We start from the raw sequence: 17,823 nt of genomic DNA, 5'->3' as shown, positions 1-17,823 counted from the left end.
GTGTATATATTTTATATATATATATATATACATATATATATATATACATATATATATACACACATATATACACATACATGCATACATACATACACGCACACACTTTGCCTAGGCTGATGTGGGAAACATATGACAAGATATATACACACAATAGAATACATATATATTTTTTATAACACTACCTATTCAAAGATAAAGAACACCCTAGGGTCCTCAGATCTTCTGAGTGAAGAATATAAATGCAGATCCTTTGAGGGACTTTGAATTCAACTTAAAGTACCAAAACATAAAAAATGTATATAGAGATTTGCACTAGGGATGAGCGAACGTGTCCGTTACGGACACATCCGCACCCGGACACCGGCTTTGCCGAACACTGCAGTGTTCGCGCGTAAGTGTCCGGGTGCCGCCGGGGGGCGGGGAGATGCGCGGCGGCGCGGGCGGCAGTAGCGGGGAACAGGGGGGAGCCCTCTCTCTCTCCCTCTCCCCCCCACTCCCCGCCGCACCCCCCCGCGCTGCCACGGCGGCCCCCGAACTTTTTCGCCCGAACACTGAAGTGTTCGCAAAGTTCGGTGTTCGGGCGAAAAAGGGGCGGAGCCGAACGTGTTCGCTCATCTCTAATTTGCACCAAAACTGCAGTTTGCACATCCATATACACCCATATTGTCCAGTGCATCCACCCTGACCTTCATCTCTTATGCCCTGTCCTATAGGTGCTAAATCTTTGACCCCATAATACCCACCGCAAGGCCAGAGAATTGCTTCTTTTGGAGGCACCATAGAGTTCTACCACCTCTCAAAATTCCTTCTGGTGACTTTCATGTTCGCAGGACATTGGTCACTTAAGAGTTTTCCTTGAGAATTTGTTTTGTAGGGTTCCCTTTACATCTTTATTTCTTATACTGTAGATGATAGGATTCAACATTGGAGTCACCACTGTGTACAGGACAGAGACGGCTCGGTCCCGAACTGGTGAGTAACTGTGTCGGGGACGTAAATACATAAACACAATGGTTCCATAGTACAATGATACTACGGTAAGGTGTGAAGCACATGTGGAGAATGCCTTGTATCTCCCCTCGGATGAGCGAATCTTCAAGATTGTGCTGATGATTCCAAAATAAGAAATCAGAGTCAACAAAAAAGACGCAAGTGCTATTAATCCCCCAGCGATATACACGGCCACTTCGTTAAATAAGGTATCTCGGCAAGAAATCTTGAAGAGTGGTGGCATCTCACAGAAGAAGTGGCTGATATGGTTAGACTTGCAGTAGGGCAACTGAAAGGTGCTGATGGCAAAACCCATGGCAATGATGAAGATTGTGATCCAACATCCAGCAGCTAGACAGTGGCATAATCTCTTGTTCATGATGATAAGATATCTTAAGGGGTTGCAGATGGCCACATATCTGTCATAGGCCATTACAGCCAATATTACACACTCTGTTGCCCCTAATTCTAAGGAGAAGAACATCTGAGAGGCGCATCCTACAAAGGAAATGCTTTTGTCGTGAGACAATGTATTCACTAGTATTTTGGGCACCACGGTGGAAGAGAAACAGATATCAATGAATGAGAGGTTGCTGAGGAAGAAGTACATAGGGGTGTGCAGGTTGCTATTGATTCTTACCACCACAATTAATAGGACATTTCCTGAAAGTGTGATGGTATATATAATCAAGAATAGCAGGAAGTAGATTGCCTGAAGATGGGGAACGATGGAGAGACCAAGAAGGACGAATGACTTCACAGTTGTTTCATTCAGTTGTTCCATTACACGTCTCAAGATGCATCTATATAGGGAAAAGGTGAACACATTTATTGATAGAGCTGTGTGCTCCAGAGAACCCACCACTATCCATCTCCAACCTCTACATGGAGTTATTTTAAGCATTTTCTCCTAAGGGGTCCAACATACTGTACCCAAAGCACAATGAACCATGTGGCAATGATAGGTGAAAACTGAGGTTTATGAATACTTGATCATCATGTTGGGAATAGATACAAGTTTATTGTACTACATCAGTACTACGTTTTACATATAACTTGCATTAAACATTTGAGGATGGTTTCTGACATATTTTTTTAATCCGCAGATTTTGCGCCAGTTTTTCATGCAGTTTTTTGGTGCCAAAGCCAGAAGCGGATTTACAAGGAATGGGAAATATAAAGGAAGGATGTCTACTTTTCTATCCTGCTGGATTCACTTCTGGCTTTGGCTCAAAAAACTACATTAAAAAGCCAGTGTGTGAAACCACCTTAAGGAGGTTTACCAATATTAGTCTTAGTGGAGGTTCCAGATGATGACACTGGGCTTTATCTCTCCTCATTTATATAGCACATAGATATTCCGTAGCACTGTACTGATATTGCCATCACTTATATTGTGTCCTGTCCCCATTACAATCCTACAATCTATATTTGCCTATTAGTATGTTTTGGTATGTTGAAGGAAGCTGAACTACTGGAGGGAAACCAACACAAACACAGGGAGAACATACGTGTTATACTTGGTCAGATATGAATCCATATTATGCTATATGTTTACACACCTATCAGAGGAAAAGTCAAACTTCACCTGCCAGAAACGAAAGCTTGTGTCTCTATTATAGGAAAAGGTACAAAGTCTTCAGCAGAGAATAGCTGTATTGAAACTCATCAAGGAATATGAGGATTTTCTTGACAGAAGAGAACAGAAATGACACTTCAGAATATTGAATGAAATTACATTTGACCCAAAGAAGCAGGAGGATCAGGAGTCTGTCAGCACCCATACTGCTCAAGACCGGCACCAGGCTCTCACACAGGAGAACAATGAAGAGGTACATCAAGAAATGACTTTGCCCTCAAAGAACCATCTAGCAGGCACTCAGAATCCTCTTGATTGGAGAAAAAGAAGTTTTGTTGTGAAGAATAAAAAGAGAGTGATGATTGTGGGGGATTCCTTATTGAGAGGAACAGAAGAAGCTGTCTGCTGGCCTAACAGAAACTCACGAGAGGTATTTTCATGGCTTGTCAGTCACAGCAGTGTCATGGCATGGTGGCCATGATGCAGGGTCAGACTTGTCGTCCTGTTGCTATGCAGGACAATGATTAATGAACGTTGTGCAGAAATTGCTTGTTGCTATCTCTCGGTATGTTGCATAGTTGCAAGCTGACTATTAGTCATACCTGGAAGAGGGTTGGCGGTGTGGTTCTCTAGTTGCTCTTCCCATCAGCAGGTATGGAGAGCTTTATATTCATACCCCTCTCTTTACTTCATGCTGCTTATTCAGTTCTCTAGAGGAGAGGTTGGAGTAGGTTGGAATCTCTAGCCTGGGTGAAAAGCTTCCAGTTCAGATAAGTGCTGCTGTTTTCTTTCTGTTTGTAACCTTTATTGTTTTTCATTGCTGTGTCAGTGCATCTCTCCAGAGGTACCTATAGGGATAGTCAGGGCCCAGGTAAAGACAGCAGGGCTGTCCTTATCAGGGTAATAACTCTGCTTGCATGCAGGGGCTCCGCTCTTCCCTGTTTGGTAAGGGACAATTTTTGGCCTTGAGTGGTACTCGCTGTCCTGCATTGTGTGGCATATGATTCTTGCGTTCTGTGTGAACGTCACCCTCCGTCCGTGCTGAGCGTGGTGCTCTTGTGCCACACGGACGTGACATAATAAACAGCCAGACATTTTCCTAAGTGGGTTTTTGTTTTTGCCCTGCATGTTCATAGATCTCATTAAGACCTTGATCAACCAGCTTAGGTCTCTTGCTATTGAGGTTAAGCAACAACACTTAGGCGGAATAGATTTTGTTAAGGAACATAAGCTGGACATGCCAGATCATTTTTCTAGTAAAAAGCAGGAGTTTTTTTCGCGTTCAAAGAATCCTGCAAATTATACTTCAAACTGCGCCCTTTGTCCTTAGGTGATGAGTCTCAGAGGGTAGGGATGTGATTTCCAGGTTGCAGGCTTAGGCTTAGGCCTTTTCATTACCTCTCACCTCTGAGTGGATACATTTTTCTTTTGGCTTTGGGTCTGATCTACGATGACCCCGATAGGGTATCTCTGGCAGAGGGTAAGATTAGAGGTTTACGTCAGGGAAAATCCCCCATTGAAGACTTTTGCACAGAGTTCCGCCGTTGAACAAATGATCTACAGTGGAATGACCCTGCATTGTGGAGTCAATTTTGCTTTGCGCTAAGCGACAAGATTAAAGATCTCATGGTTTCACATCCCGCACCTAGAACTCTTGAACGTGGCTATGTCTCTAGCCATACGATTGGAAGGCGAGTTAGAGAGTGGGCAAGTGAGCTATCTTTTGCCTTGTCCGTAGAACCCACGGAGCTTGATGAACCCATGCAATTGGGCTCTTTGTCTGGTGGAGCTGTGAGAAGGGAGAAACAGGGGAGCAGAGGCAGCTGTTTTTTCTGTGGCTGTAAAGGACACTTCACACAGGTGTATCCTATTTGGGGGTCTCAGTTGGGAAACTAGCCGGCCTGGAGGTTAAGTGGAAGTTCCCTTTGGGTCTGCAAATCGCCTGGATATCAACCTCCAGGTTGGTCTTTCCTGCAGAGATGCTTATTACTGGGCATAGTTGTCCAGTGAACCCATGTTGGTGAGGAGTTATTCCCTTGTTCTCCTTGAGGTACTCATCGATGGCGTCTCTCAGAATCTCCTCGAAAAACCCTGTGGCACCCCACTAGCGACTGTGGCCCAATCAGAGTACGAACCATTTAATACCACTCTCTGCTTTCCATCATTGAGCCAATTCTTTACCCAGATACACACGTTTTCGCCCAGTCCGTGCTTCTCATTTTGTATATTAGCCTATTATGTGGCACGGTGTCAAATGCTTTAGAGAAGTCCAGATATACGAGATCAATAGACTCTCCCAGATCCAGCCTAGAGCTTACTTCATCGTAGAAACTGATCAGATTTGTCTGACAACCGCGACCTGGGGGACCACGTGAGGGAGGCCCGCAATCCCATAGCCCACCACCAAAGACAAAGCGGAAGACGCGCACCTCATCTCTCGGCAGGCGGAGATTCCCGCAGGCACAAGAGGGACCCGCTGATCCCGGGAGGACACAGTTTCACAGCAGAGGCACAGCAGCTGGATCTGCGGAGGAAAGGCTGCATCATCTATCTGGGTGAGTCCCCTGCTGATTTGTTACACCCCTGCTTAGCAGAGCCAGCAGCACACACAACAGACGTCTGACACCCAGAACAGAGACATCCCATACTTGCAGGACAAGCCGCTCACTGCATACAGCGCACAAAAAAGAGACCTTGGCCATCAGTCATACTACAGCATAGCCTAACCACCATCTACAATCGGCCCCACTCTTCAAACTGAGGACCTGACCATCACGCCTGCTATTTACAGGACACTTTTCAGTATATGAAGATTTGTGCAAACATATTTTTTTCCTTCCCCAGTTTTGGAATTAACCCCTTAGTGACCAAGCCTGTTTGCGCCTTAATGACCAGGCCAAATTTTGCAAATCTGACATGTGTCACTTTAACATGGAAAAACACCAGAAAGGTTTTGCATATCCAAGCGATTCTGACATTGTTTTTTCGCCACATGTTGTGCTTCATTTAGGCAGAAAAAATAGACCGATAGAAATTGTGTTTATTTATTAAAAGCGCCAAAATTGGGAAAATTTTGAAAAAATCGTCATTTTTTCACATTTCCAACTGCAATATCTTAAATATGTGCAAACATAATATAGAAATTTTTGCTAAGATTTATATTTCCACCCGTTTACTTTATTTTGGGCGCACATTGGAAAAACTTTCGTTTTTTTTTAACTATTTAGGAGACGTACAAATTTAACATTACTTTTTAGCATTTTGAGGAACACTTTGTTTTCCTATACCAAGCCGAGATTGGAAAGGCTCATGAGTGTCAGAATAATAGATACCCCCCCAAATGACCTCATTTTAAAAACTACACCCCTTAATGTATTCACTGAGGGGTGTCATGAGTATTTTGACCCCACAGTTTTTTTTCAGAAATTAATTCAATTTAGAGGAGAAAAAGTAAAATTTCATATTTTTGCAAATCTGTCATTTTAAAGACATATTTTTTTCCTATAGTTTACATGAAAATCAGGATTTACACCCCAAAATGGATACCCCTATTTCTCCCGTGTTCAGAAATATACCCATTGTGGCCCTATTGTTATATCTGAGTCCACAACGGGGCCCAAAATGAAAGGAGTAGTCAGTGTCTTTCAAAACAGAAATTTTGCTTGAAGTCCTTTTAGGCCCCATAGCACACATGTAGAGTTCTTGAGCGCCCAAAACCATAGAAAACCCCCACAAATGACCCCATTTTGAAAACTAGACCCCTTAAGGAATTTATCTAGGGGTGTACTGCATATTTTGACCCCACAGTTTTTGAATGAATTCAAACCAAGCAAAAGGAAAAAATTGTGATTTTCGTTTTTTCGGCAATTCTGTCATTTTAAAAACAGCTTTTTTTGTACAGCACACATATGAAGGAAGACTTGCACCCAAAAATGGATACCCCTGTTTGTCCCGTGTTCAGAGACATACCCATTGTGGCCCTAATCTTATGTCTGGATACACAACGGAGCCCAAAATGAAAGGAGCGACCGGTGGCTTTCGGAACACAAATTTTGCTTGAAGTCCTTTTAGGCCCCATTGCCCACTTGTAGAGTTCTTGAGCGCCCAAAACCATAGAGAACCCCCCACAAATGACCCCATTTTGAAAACTAGACTCCTTAACGAATTTATCTAGGGGTGTACTGCGCATTTTGACCCCACAGTTTTTGAATAAATTCAAGCAAAGCAAAAGGAAAAAATTTGGATTTTTGTTTTTTTGGCAATTTTGTCATTTTAAAAACAGCTTTTTTTGTACAGCACACATATGAAGGAAGACTTACACCCCAAAATGGATACCCCTGTTTGTGCTGTTTTCAGAAATATACCCATTGTGGCCCTAATCTTATGTCCGCATGCACAACGGGGCCCAAAATAAAAGGAGTAATCGGTGGCTTTCAGAACATAGATTTTGCTTGAAGTCCTTTTAGGCCCCATTGCCCACTTGTAGAGTTCTTGAGCGCCCAAAACCATATAGAACCCCCACAAATGACCCCATTTTGAAAACTAGACCCCTTAACGAATTTATCTAGGGATGTACTGCATATTTTGACCCCACAGTTTTTGAATAAATTCAAGCAAAGCAAAAGGAAAAAAATAGGATTTTCATTTTTTGGGCTATTGTGTCAATTTAAAAACAGTTTTTTTTGTACAGCACACATATAAATGAAGGCTTTCACCCCAAAATGGATACCCCTGTTTGTCCCGTGTTCAGAAACATACCCATTGTGGCCCTAATAGACTTACAGGACCCATGGCTAGGCCTACAATGAAAGGAATACTCGTTGGATTTCAGGGTACCACTGAATAAATTTCAGGCCCCATTGCCCACTTATCGAGCCATTGAGCGGCCAAAACTATAAAGAACCCCCTCAAATGACCCCATTTTGAAAACTAGACCCCTTAATGAATTCATCTAGGGGTGTACTGCGTATTTTGACCCCACAGTATTTGAATGAATCTAAGCAAAGCAGAAGGAAAAAGTTACGATTTTCAATTTTTTTGGCAATTTTTTCAATTTAAAAACAGTTTTTTTGTACAGTGCACATAGGAATGAAGACGTTCACCCCAAAATGGATACCCCCGTTTGTCCCGAGTTCAGAAACATACCCATTGTGGCCCTAATCTACTTACAGGACGCATGGCAAGGCCTATAAAGGACGGAACACCAGTTGGATTTTAGGGCACAACTGAATAAATTCCAGGCCCCATTGCTTATTTGTACAGAATAAAGATTGACTCCCTAAAAATTCCCCCCCTCCCCCTCCACGCCCTTTTTGGCGTTCGCAAATCTTAGATAAAAGTAAAAATGTGAACTGTGTAGTATTTCCGAAGACAGGGGTAATTACGGAGGCTGGTTGGAATGGGCCCATGGGGCAATAAAACCGGGTATCCCCCCCCCCCTCTCATGCTTTTTGGGGGTATTTCATGACCTCAGTGGCGGGTATGGGGTGTAAAAAGTGGCGTTCCGTGAGTCTCCGTAAGCTTGATGAGGTGCGGCGGTCTCACACAGAAGGCGCTCAACAAGGTGCTCCTGGAACTGCAGGAAAGCGAGCGTTCCCGGGGCTTCTTGTAAAATACGTATCACAGGTAGCGGTCTGAATAACGCCGGGCTCACGCGGGTGCAGGCGGAATCCGCTTGCAGAGGCCCACAGCGGATCCCATCTGTGAGCCCGGCTGTGACCCTGCGTACGACTGCGTAATGTACTGCGCATAACTGCCTACTCACACAGGCGGTCATGCACAGTACACCTTTGTTTGTATTTCCCGCACCATCGCTTAGCGATGACGCGGGCACCCGCAGCCCGTATACAATGTAGTTGCGTATGGACTGCGGGTATATCCGCGACCATGGAGCACAATGGGCTCTATGTTGCCGATTCCGCAGTAAAATAGAACCTGCTGCGTTCTCTTTTCTGCGAGTGGATTACATAATTCCGACCCGCTAATGTGAGCGGAATTGTGTAATCCAATGCGATTGATCTGCGTATTACCACGGATCAGAAGCATGCAGAATCCGTAATTCCTATCTGGTCATGTGAGACCGGCCTATGGTAGATCGCTACCTTTTTATCACGTGACCGGGGACCGCTCAACGAGGCCCCTGGTCACTGCTCCAGGCTCTCTGTGACCGTTGGTCGCTGGGAGCAAGGAGATTTTAAGTTTCCTGGGCTCCCTGACTCCTGCGCATGTGTCCGGCTTTTTGCCGGTAATCGCATGTGCAGAATCCTGGAAAGTCCACGGAAGAAGATCGCGTCGGGATTCAAATACGCAGGCCTCCGGTAAAAAGATTCATCTCCTCTCACCGATCGCATCAGTGAGGGGAGATGAAACTTCAAATTTTTTTTTTAACTTTTACGTGATCGCCATTATTGGATAATGGCGAACACGTGACCAGGAACCGCTCACCGCGGACCCCCATTAAATCTCCATGCTCTTGGCTACGTTTTGTAGCCAGGAGCAGGGAGAATTTAAATTATCCTGGCAATCCACAGCTTTTGCGCATGCGCCCGCCATTTTGGCGACAGGCGCGTGTGCAGAAGCTGTGGTAAGGTCCGCGGATAAATCTGGGGGCCTTAGGTACGTACTTTCATCCTCCCTCATGGATATGATCCATGAGGGGAGATGAAACGTACGCTTTTTAAACTTTTAAAAACTTTTTTTTACTTTTTTACACTTTTTTTTCACTTTACATGATCACTGTCATCCATTGGATGACAGTGATCATGTCCCCGGTATAATCTCTCTGCTCCTAGCTACACATGGCAGCCAGAAGCAGAGGGATTTTAAATTCCCCGGGGCTCGAGCCCGTCTGTGCACGCGCCCGATGTCAATCATCGGGCGCGCATGCGCAGACGGGGATTCGGGTCCCGGGACATCGGGACACCGCTGAGGACTGGGGGGTGAGTATTTTCACCTCCCCTCATGGATCCGATCCATGAGGGGAGGTGAAACTGACTTTTTTAAAACTTTTTTTTAACTTTTTCGCGATCGCCGCTAACCATTGGATAACGGCGATCGCGGTACCGGGGACCGCTCACCGCAGTCCCCGCTGACATCTCCTGCCTCCCGGCTACCTACAGGAGCCGGGAGCCAGGAGATTTTAAATCTCCCGCGCCGCCGGGCCTTCTGCGCATGCGGCTGACGTAATGCCGCCTGGCGCGCATGCGCAGAAGACCGGCTTCGGGCCCCGGAGCGGCAGGAGAGCGGGGAGCAGCGTGCAGGACCTGGGTGAGTAATTTCAGCTGCTCCGATGGATCCGATCCATCAGAGCAGCTGAATCTTTAACTTTTATGTACTTCTATTTACTTTTTTTGCGATCGGCGCTATCCATTGCATAGCGCCGATCGCAATGCCGGGGGGGGCTCCGAACAGCCCGGGATGACAGCTCCATGCTGTCAGCTACCTGCGGACACCGACAGCATGGAGCTGTCACGTCCACAGCCCGAGGGGCACTATTCTCTGCAGGAAGCATGTTTTTACGTCCTCAGAGAATAGAGCCCACTTCGGGAGGACGTAAAAACACTATGGGCTGGTCGTTAAGGGGTTAATATGTCATTCAGCATTACTATCATTGGACATTGTCTGCATTTCTGGTCCTATTGCAAGATCCTAAGCCCAGCTCAACTGTAATACCTTACTAGACATACACAGCAGGCTGTCTCTGCTGCCACCTAGTGGTCGGTACTGATACATCAAGAACAAAACTAAACTAAGAGTTTGCACTTCTTCATCACAATAGACAACACTCAACCGTAGCCTTTGCCATATAATATACACCTAATGCACACCCCGCCAAGGTAGTGCATCACGTCCATAGCCTGTTAAGCAAGAGACTCTAGTTTCTACAAGGATTATGTCATTTTGAAGCAAAGTTAGCCACACGCAAGAACGTGTAGTGGTCATTACCCAGGAAAGGCCCTAAGTGCCACCCTACCTGCGAATTCGACCCAAGCTCCCTACGGCTTGCTCCTCCCACAAGCTAACATTCCATTGAGTACCAGCTATTCCCTCACCTGGCATCATTGACACTATCTAAGAGGAGAGCCCTCAAGCCATACTTAATGATCCTGCAGAAAGAAAAAATTCAATACAGGTAGGGCTTCCCATTAAAGTTAATGTTCTCATACCAGGACAAGGTGCACACTGTTTTATCCCCTGAGGGCGCCCGCTGCTGCTTTAAGGAGCTAAAGCATCTTCCACGATTGCAGCACTCCAAAAGGCCTCAGAGACAACATGACCTAAAAACCTCCTGCCAGTTTTCTCCCTTGCCTGCTATGGACATTCCACCTAATCCCAACATGAAAGATACCCCTCCAGAAGAAAACCCGAGAAGACCCTACTAAGCGAATGAGGGGAACATACTGAGACAGAAATAATCCTGTGACCACTGCTTAGTAGGACAGTACGACGAGTCCTTCTGACTAGTTAAAATACAGAAACAGTTGACACTTTGATTTCATAGCCCGGTGGTCTCCTGCCCAGATTCCTCTCCCTCCCCTTCATGTTCCCCCTCCCTCTCCCCTCTCCCTCTTCTCTAACAGGGTCTTTCCCTATCTTTAGCCATCAGTACTATTAACCACTCCATGTCTGTGCTGAAGTGGCTTCCCATCTCTAAACCCTTCGGTAACGATGCCGCACATTGATTCTAAAATTAACATTTGTTGGCCCCATCCTATTCCCCCCTGCTCCTTCTCTTTTCCCCTCCTTCCTTCCCCCCCTCCCTTACCATGGGGTGGAGGTTCTGAGACAGCTACCATATGTAACATTCCCTGCTCCCCCCAAAGGACTTAAAAATTATATTACATAATATACAGGTCTTTAATTCCCCACAAAAACAATGAAAGGCTTTCTGATTTTACAAAAGCAGACACCCGGATATTGTGTGCCTGCAAAAGAACGATTTTTCCACCAATTCCGCCCCACTCTACCTCTCTCCCCAATACCCCACATTCTACTCAGCGAAAGCCTCAACCAAAAATAAGGGAGTCACCATTTGTTTCAGCAAATCAGTCCCTTTCACCCATACCTCCACTATTGCAGACCCAGAAGGCCAAACCTAATATTAATGGGCTCCATTCAAGATGTACTAGTGACTATTGTTTCCTTCTATGCTCCAAACTCCAGGCAAATCCAATATTTCACGAAGCTCTTTAAACTTGTAGAGACCAACAAAACAGGCACAGTTACTCTGTGGTGACTCAAACTGCATTCTTAACCCGAATCTAAATAGGAATGCTACCACTTCTCCTGCTCCTCCCCCATTACCCCAGCATTGGATTATGCATAACTTTAAATCTCTCCTCTAGCAATACCGCCTAGTAGACACGTGGCATGAAATTAACCCAACCACTAAGGATTTTACGCACTTTCCAGCTCCACACTCCCTATACGGGCGAATGGACCACATCCTAGCACCCGACACCTTCCTACCACAGATATTACATTCAAAGATCCTCTTTGTCCCATGGTCAGATCACAGCCCAATGTCTCTCACCTGTAACTCCCTAATGTCTAAACCCATGAATACAACTTGGACCCTCAATGACTATATTTTATCAATCCCTGAGGTTGTTTCCTTATTAATGCCAAAGCTAGAAGAATACCTCCAAATTAACAGTCAATCCTCTTCCTCCCCCATTTCCCTCTGGGAAGCACACAAAGTAGTGATTCAAGGTCACCTATTTCAAATAGCTGCCCGCCATAAACGGGACGCATGTCGCGACAGATGAAATTAGAACAACAAGTATCGCAACTTAAAGAGGAAGTTAAGAAATACCCATCTGAAAAAAAATCTTTAAACATTATCCTGGGCCAGGGCTGAGCTAGACCTTTGCCTTATAGACTCCATAGAACGGAAAGTATGGTGGTCCCATCAGCGATATATGTAACAAACCGTCCACACCCCTCGCTCACTAGCTTCATTTAAACCCTACCATAAGCCCCTTTTATAAACTCTGCACAAACCAAAAAACAGTCACTGCAAACCCACTTACAATATCTCTAGAATTCAAACTGTTTCTAGCCAAGTTGTATTCACAGCCAAGCTCTCTTCCCACGAACCAAATCATCTCTTACCTTCGATGTAACTTTCCTTGATAAACTAAACTTGTATCTAAAATCACTCAAGAAGTGGCTAATGGCATAAAAACACTGAAAGCCAATAAAAGGCCGGGTCCAGATGGTTTTTCAGCGCTCTATTACAAAAAGTTTCAGGCGGTGAAAATTGGAATATTCAATATCTCCAATTACCCCTTATCTCACAAAGAAGCCAATATTCTATCTAGAGGTTTGTCTTTCAGTCCCTCTGTAGACCCTGATTTATTTTATTTATTTATAGATCTAAATTGTTTTGTTCGGAAATTAACACTCAAACGACATTTTCATATTATGGAACATAGAACTGCTTTTTACAAAAAAGATGAATCTCCCGATCCCCAGGTTAATCACTTATTTGATCAGGATAATGCCCTTAAAGGGGTTGTCCCACAGAAGCACGTGCAGTTATGCACTTCTGTATGGCCATATTAATGCACTTTGTAATATAAATCGTGCATTAAATATGAGCCAAACAGAAGTTATATACTTACCCCCTCCCGCTGTTGGCGTCCCCGTCTCCATGGCGACAACCAAACTTCTTCTCTGGTCGCAGGAACAGTCGCGCTTGTGCACAGAGGATTCTTCTCCTGGATGGTCCGGGCTCACGAGCTGCGTCCTGGCTCCTCCCCCTTCTCAGCATCATTGCGTAGCTCCGCCCCCGTCACATGGTGCCGATCAGCCAATGAGGTGGCTTGAATCGGCAGTGGAGCGCAGACAGCAGAAGAACATCCACGGTGCACCATGGGAGAAGACCCGCGGTGCACTGTGGGAGAAGACCAGCGGCAGCCATCCTGGACAGAAGATTTTTTAAAGTTGCTGAACGGGGATTCAGGTAAGGGAATTTTTTTTTTTTTAATAACACATGGCAGCGGTATTCCTTTACAGGTACTGGGGGACTGGGCAAAAAAAAAAATTTATCTTTCGGCGCGGGACAACCCCTTTAACATTACTATTGATAATTTGACACAACCAATTCAACCTTTGGTGACTGATTTGAAATTACCCAGTACATTTTATCCCATTGATTCAAAGGGCCCCTTTATTTCCACCTTTTGTAATAAAGTTTTGGAAGACTTTAAAATCTTAACGATTGTTAAGACTGACAACAAGAGAAGCAATTTAAAACCCTCCCAACGGAAAATCATTCAAAACTTGAGAGAGAATATTAATATTGTTATCAAACAAGCTGATAAGGGGGGGGGGGGGTGTAGTTATAATGGATAGGGATTTTTATAATAATGAAGCTTTGAGAATATTAGGGGATACAGATTAATATGATAAATTACTGGGGGGACCCTACCCATAAATTGAAGAGTGAGCTTTCCACTCTGATCAATGAAGCATATAATAATAACTGCATCTCTAAAGATGAAAAGTTTTTTCTATATCCCCATTATCCTGAAACAGCATATTTTTATTTCTTACCAAAAAGTCATTAAACAACCCCCGTGGCAGACCAATAATTTCCGGTATTGGTTCCCTCACTAGCCATGTGTCCCAATACATCGATAACCAACTCCAAAGAATAGTTCAAACATTACCAGCCTATTTAATCCATTCCCGCTGCAGGGCGTAAGTTTACGTCCTGGCAGCCGGGTACTTCCCGCAACAGGGCGTAAACTTACGTCCTGGGGATAGCGCGGGATCACATATGATTCTGCGCTATCCCGCAGCGGGAGCCGGCTGTCAGTCACAGCCGGCGTCCCGCTGCAACAGCGGGGGGGCATTGGAGATGCGCCCCCCGCTGTTAACCCCTTCCCTGCCGCGATCTAAGTAACTAAGATGCAGTTAAGATCTAAGAGTTAAGGGCTAAAATTATAAGCAGGAATTATTATGCTTATATGCCTGTACGCCATACACTGGTGTCCTGTGTTACCAGTGCCTGAGATCACTGTATAAGCGATAAGGCATGGCAGAGCAGTAGGGGGACACAAATGTTGTAAAAAAAAAAAAGATAAAAAAAATGAATTAAAAAAAATGTAAAAAAAAAAAAGAGTAAAGAAACCATTTTTTTATGCTTTTTCTCAGATTAGCATAAAAAAAAGGTAAAAAAAAATAAAACCCTCACATATTTGGTATTGTCGTGTCCATAACAACGTGTACAATAAGTTGCACATGCTTTTGACTGTGCACAGAAAAAACGCAAAAAAAAAAACGCTAAAAAACTGAGGCAAAATGCTAATTTTTAGCATTTTGCCTCATTAAAAACGCAATAAAAGTGATCAAAAAAGCCGTATGTACCCTGAAATGGTACCAATAAAAACTACAGCTCGTCTCGCAAAAAATAAGCCCTCACAGAGCTCCGTCCATCTAAAAATAAAAAAGTTACAGGACTTTGAATGCAGCGATTTAGAAAAAAAATAAAGATTTCCAAAAAAGTGGAAAAACCTAAAAAAAATGTAAGAATTTTGGTATCGTTGTAACCGTACCGACCCGCAGAATTTATGCTGTATGATTAACGCTGTAAAAAAAAACCAAAAAAAAAAAACTGTCAGAATTGATGCGTTTTCTCTCCCTGTTATCATAAAAAAAAAATAATAAAAGTTTTACAATATAGTCCATGTACCCAAAAATGACGCCGATAAAAACTACAGTTCGCCACGCAAAAAACAAGCCCTTACACGGCCGCATCGACGGAAAAATAAAAAAGTTATGACTTTTGATAAACAGAGAAGAAAATCCGCCAAAAATTGTTGCGTCCTTAAGCCCAAAATAGGCCGTGTCATGAAGGGGTTAATATGCATATAAGCATAATAATTCCTGCTTATAATTTTAGCCCTTAACTCTTAATTGCACCATATTTTATCCACCATTTTTTCCTTATGAGCGTTACTACTTTCATTATCAAAATATTAAGTTACCTTGGACCCTGAGGACCCAATAGGTATCTATATTATGCTATGTACTGAAGTCCATCCCATCGAAACGTCATTACGTGATGTATTATTACATCGCCATCACGTAATGTAGCGTCATTGCGCGAATTAGCGTGATGACACTGATAGAGATCATGTCTTTACTAAAGATAGAACTGTGCCCGTCCTATATGGACGTCCTCCCGTTCCTCTGGCGTCATCGCGTGGTTCAGCGTTGTCACGCGAACCTACGTGATGGCGCTGTCTTAGACTACGCCCACACCATAAGACGGAATCACCCCCCGTCCCATATAGACGTCATTCCGCTACGTGCGGCATCACGTGACTACAGAGACGTCATTCCGCCTTGTGTGGTATCACGTGACCACGCCAGCCATTACCCACCCCCTAAGGTCGTTATCACGCCATCACGTGATGCCGCGGCGTCGCGCATGATTCTGCAATGACGCTAATCTCTGCATCATCACACTGGTAAAGTAGGATGGATGTTATCTCGCTCACACATGTGAATTTGATCAATTTGTCCCTTCCTTTGTTTTTGAATTGGTGCATTGTTTTTAGTCATGTTAAATCCCGGAAGTCAACGCCCAGGAATGGGGGCCTTACGAAACCGGACCACCCGCTCTCACTTGTTTGTTTACTATGAATACAGGTATGTTGTATGTAAATGTCTGTGCTTGAAAAAGGCTTAAGAATAAGCCGAAACGCGTTGCATTAAACAGAATTCGTATAGAACCATCTCCTTGCATCTATCTTGACACTCACCTGGATATGAGGGGTGCCATGGGACCGGCACCCCCAAACAAGTAAGATCCTGGGATTCTTAATCTGTATAGTTTGACGGAGCACTGAGGAGTTTTTTTCTTTCTTTGATTGCACATTCCCTAGTTGGTAGGGATCAAGTAGGCTTTAATCGGGAGATTAGACGCTGAAATTCGACGGCAGCATGGCGACGGGGACGCCAGCGCAGGGAAGGTGAGTATATAACTTCTGTATGGCACATATTTAATGCACGATGTATATTACAAAGTGCATTAATATGGCCATACAGAAGTGTATAGACCCACTTGCTTTAACGGGACAACCCCTTTAAAGGATCTGGGAATGTTTAGCAGAAGAGAAGGCTGAGAGCAGACTTAATAGCCGTCTACAAATATCCGGAGGGCTGTCACAGTGCAGAGGGATCAGCCCTATTCTCATCTGCACAAGGAAAGACCAGAAGCAATGGGATGAAACTGCAAGAGAGGAGACAGGTTATATATCAGAAAGAAGGCATATTCCTTAAAGCACATAAGTCAAACTCAAGGCTCGTAGGTGAATCTGGCTCACCACCTCATTTTATGTGGCCGGTAACCTCCAGACGTAGAACGACCGGCTCTCGGCTTTCCCTGGTGAACGCAGCCAGTGCTTGGCAGAGGGGGCAGCACCAGCACAGGGAGTGGATGCCATCTTGGATTCTGACTTCTGGCATGCACCTCTATACTGCTCTGTTGAGCAGCTCACAGGTGGTGGCACAGCTTTGCCAGTCCTACCCAGCACCCTAGCCACCCTCCAAGGCAGGAAGCTCAGTGGTAAAGATGTAGAAGGGGAGAAAGACCATCATAGTGCACAGAGCGTCATAGTCATATTAAAGGGGTTGTCCCGCGCCGAAACGTTTTTTTTTTTTTTCAATAGCCCCCCCCGTTCGGCGCGAGACAAACCCGATGCAGGGGTTTAAAAAAAAAAATGGATAGTACTTACCCGAATCCCCGCGCTCCGGTGACTTCTTACTTACCTTGCGAAGATGGCCGCCGGGATCTTCACCCTCGGTGGACCGCAGGTCTTCTGTGCGGTCCATTGCCGATTCCAGCCTCCTGATTGGCTGGAATCGGCACACATGACGGGGCGGAGCTACGAGGAGCAGCTCTCTGGCACGAGCGGCCCCATTCAGAAGGGAGAAGACCGGACTGCGCAAGCGCGTCTAATCGGGAGATTAGACACTGAAAATTAGACGGCACCATGGAGACGAGGACGCTAGCAACGGAACAGGTAAGTGAATAACTTCTGTATGGCTCATAATTAATGCACGATGTACATTACAAAGTGCATTAATATGGCCATACAGAAGTGTATAACCCCAACTTTGTTTTGCGGGACAACCCCTTTAATGTGTAGCTACATTTCGGGCTCATTCACACAGGCCTATGAAGTTTTGATCTGTGAAATATGCAGTGTTTTCACAGATAAACTTATTGCGATTTTAGA

The 17,823-nt window shown here is 44.6% G+C and overlaps 1 protein-coding gene across 1 annotated transcript; it reads right to left on the bottom strand.

Annotated features, from left to right (window-relative positions):
• Positions 1-838: 838 nt before the first annotated feature.
• Positions 839-12,314, bottom strand: LOC136571959 (olfactory receptor 5V1-like). Its single transcript, XM_066572577.1, has 2 exons — positions 12,211-12,314; positions 839-1,793 (listed from the first exon to the last, which is right to left on the bottom strand). Exon 2 carries the CDS (start codon positions 1,772-1,774, stop codon positions 839-841), a length of 936 nt encoding a protein of 311 aa, XP_066428674.1. The 5' UTR covers positions 1,775-1,793; positions 12,211-12,314.
• Between the last annotated feature and the right edge of the window lie 5,509 nt (positions 12,315-17,823).

The sequence above is a fragment of the Eleutherodactylus coqui genome, chromosome 6 (genome assembly GCF_035609145.1).
Source record: "Eleutherodactylus coqui strain aEleCoq1 chromosome 6, aEleCoq1.hap1, whole genome shotgun sequence".
Lineage (NCBI taxonomy): Eukaryota > Metazoa > Chordata > Amphibia > Anura > Eleutherodactylidae > Eleutherodactylus > Eleutherodactylus coqui.
The sequence above is the reverse complement of the archived record's forward strand: the minus strand, read 5'-3'. Positions and strand labels throughout refer to the sequence as shown.

Coding starts and splice junctions, on each gene's coding strand:
- LOC136571959 (XM_066572577.1), bottom strand. CDS start 1,774: ATGGAACAACTGAATGAAACAACTGTGAAGTCATTCGTCCTTCTTGGT.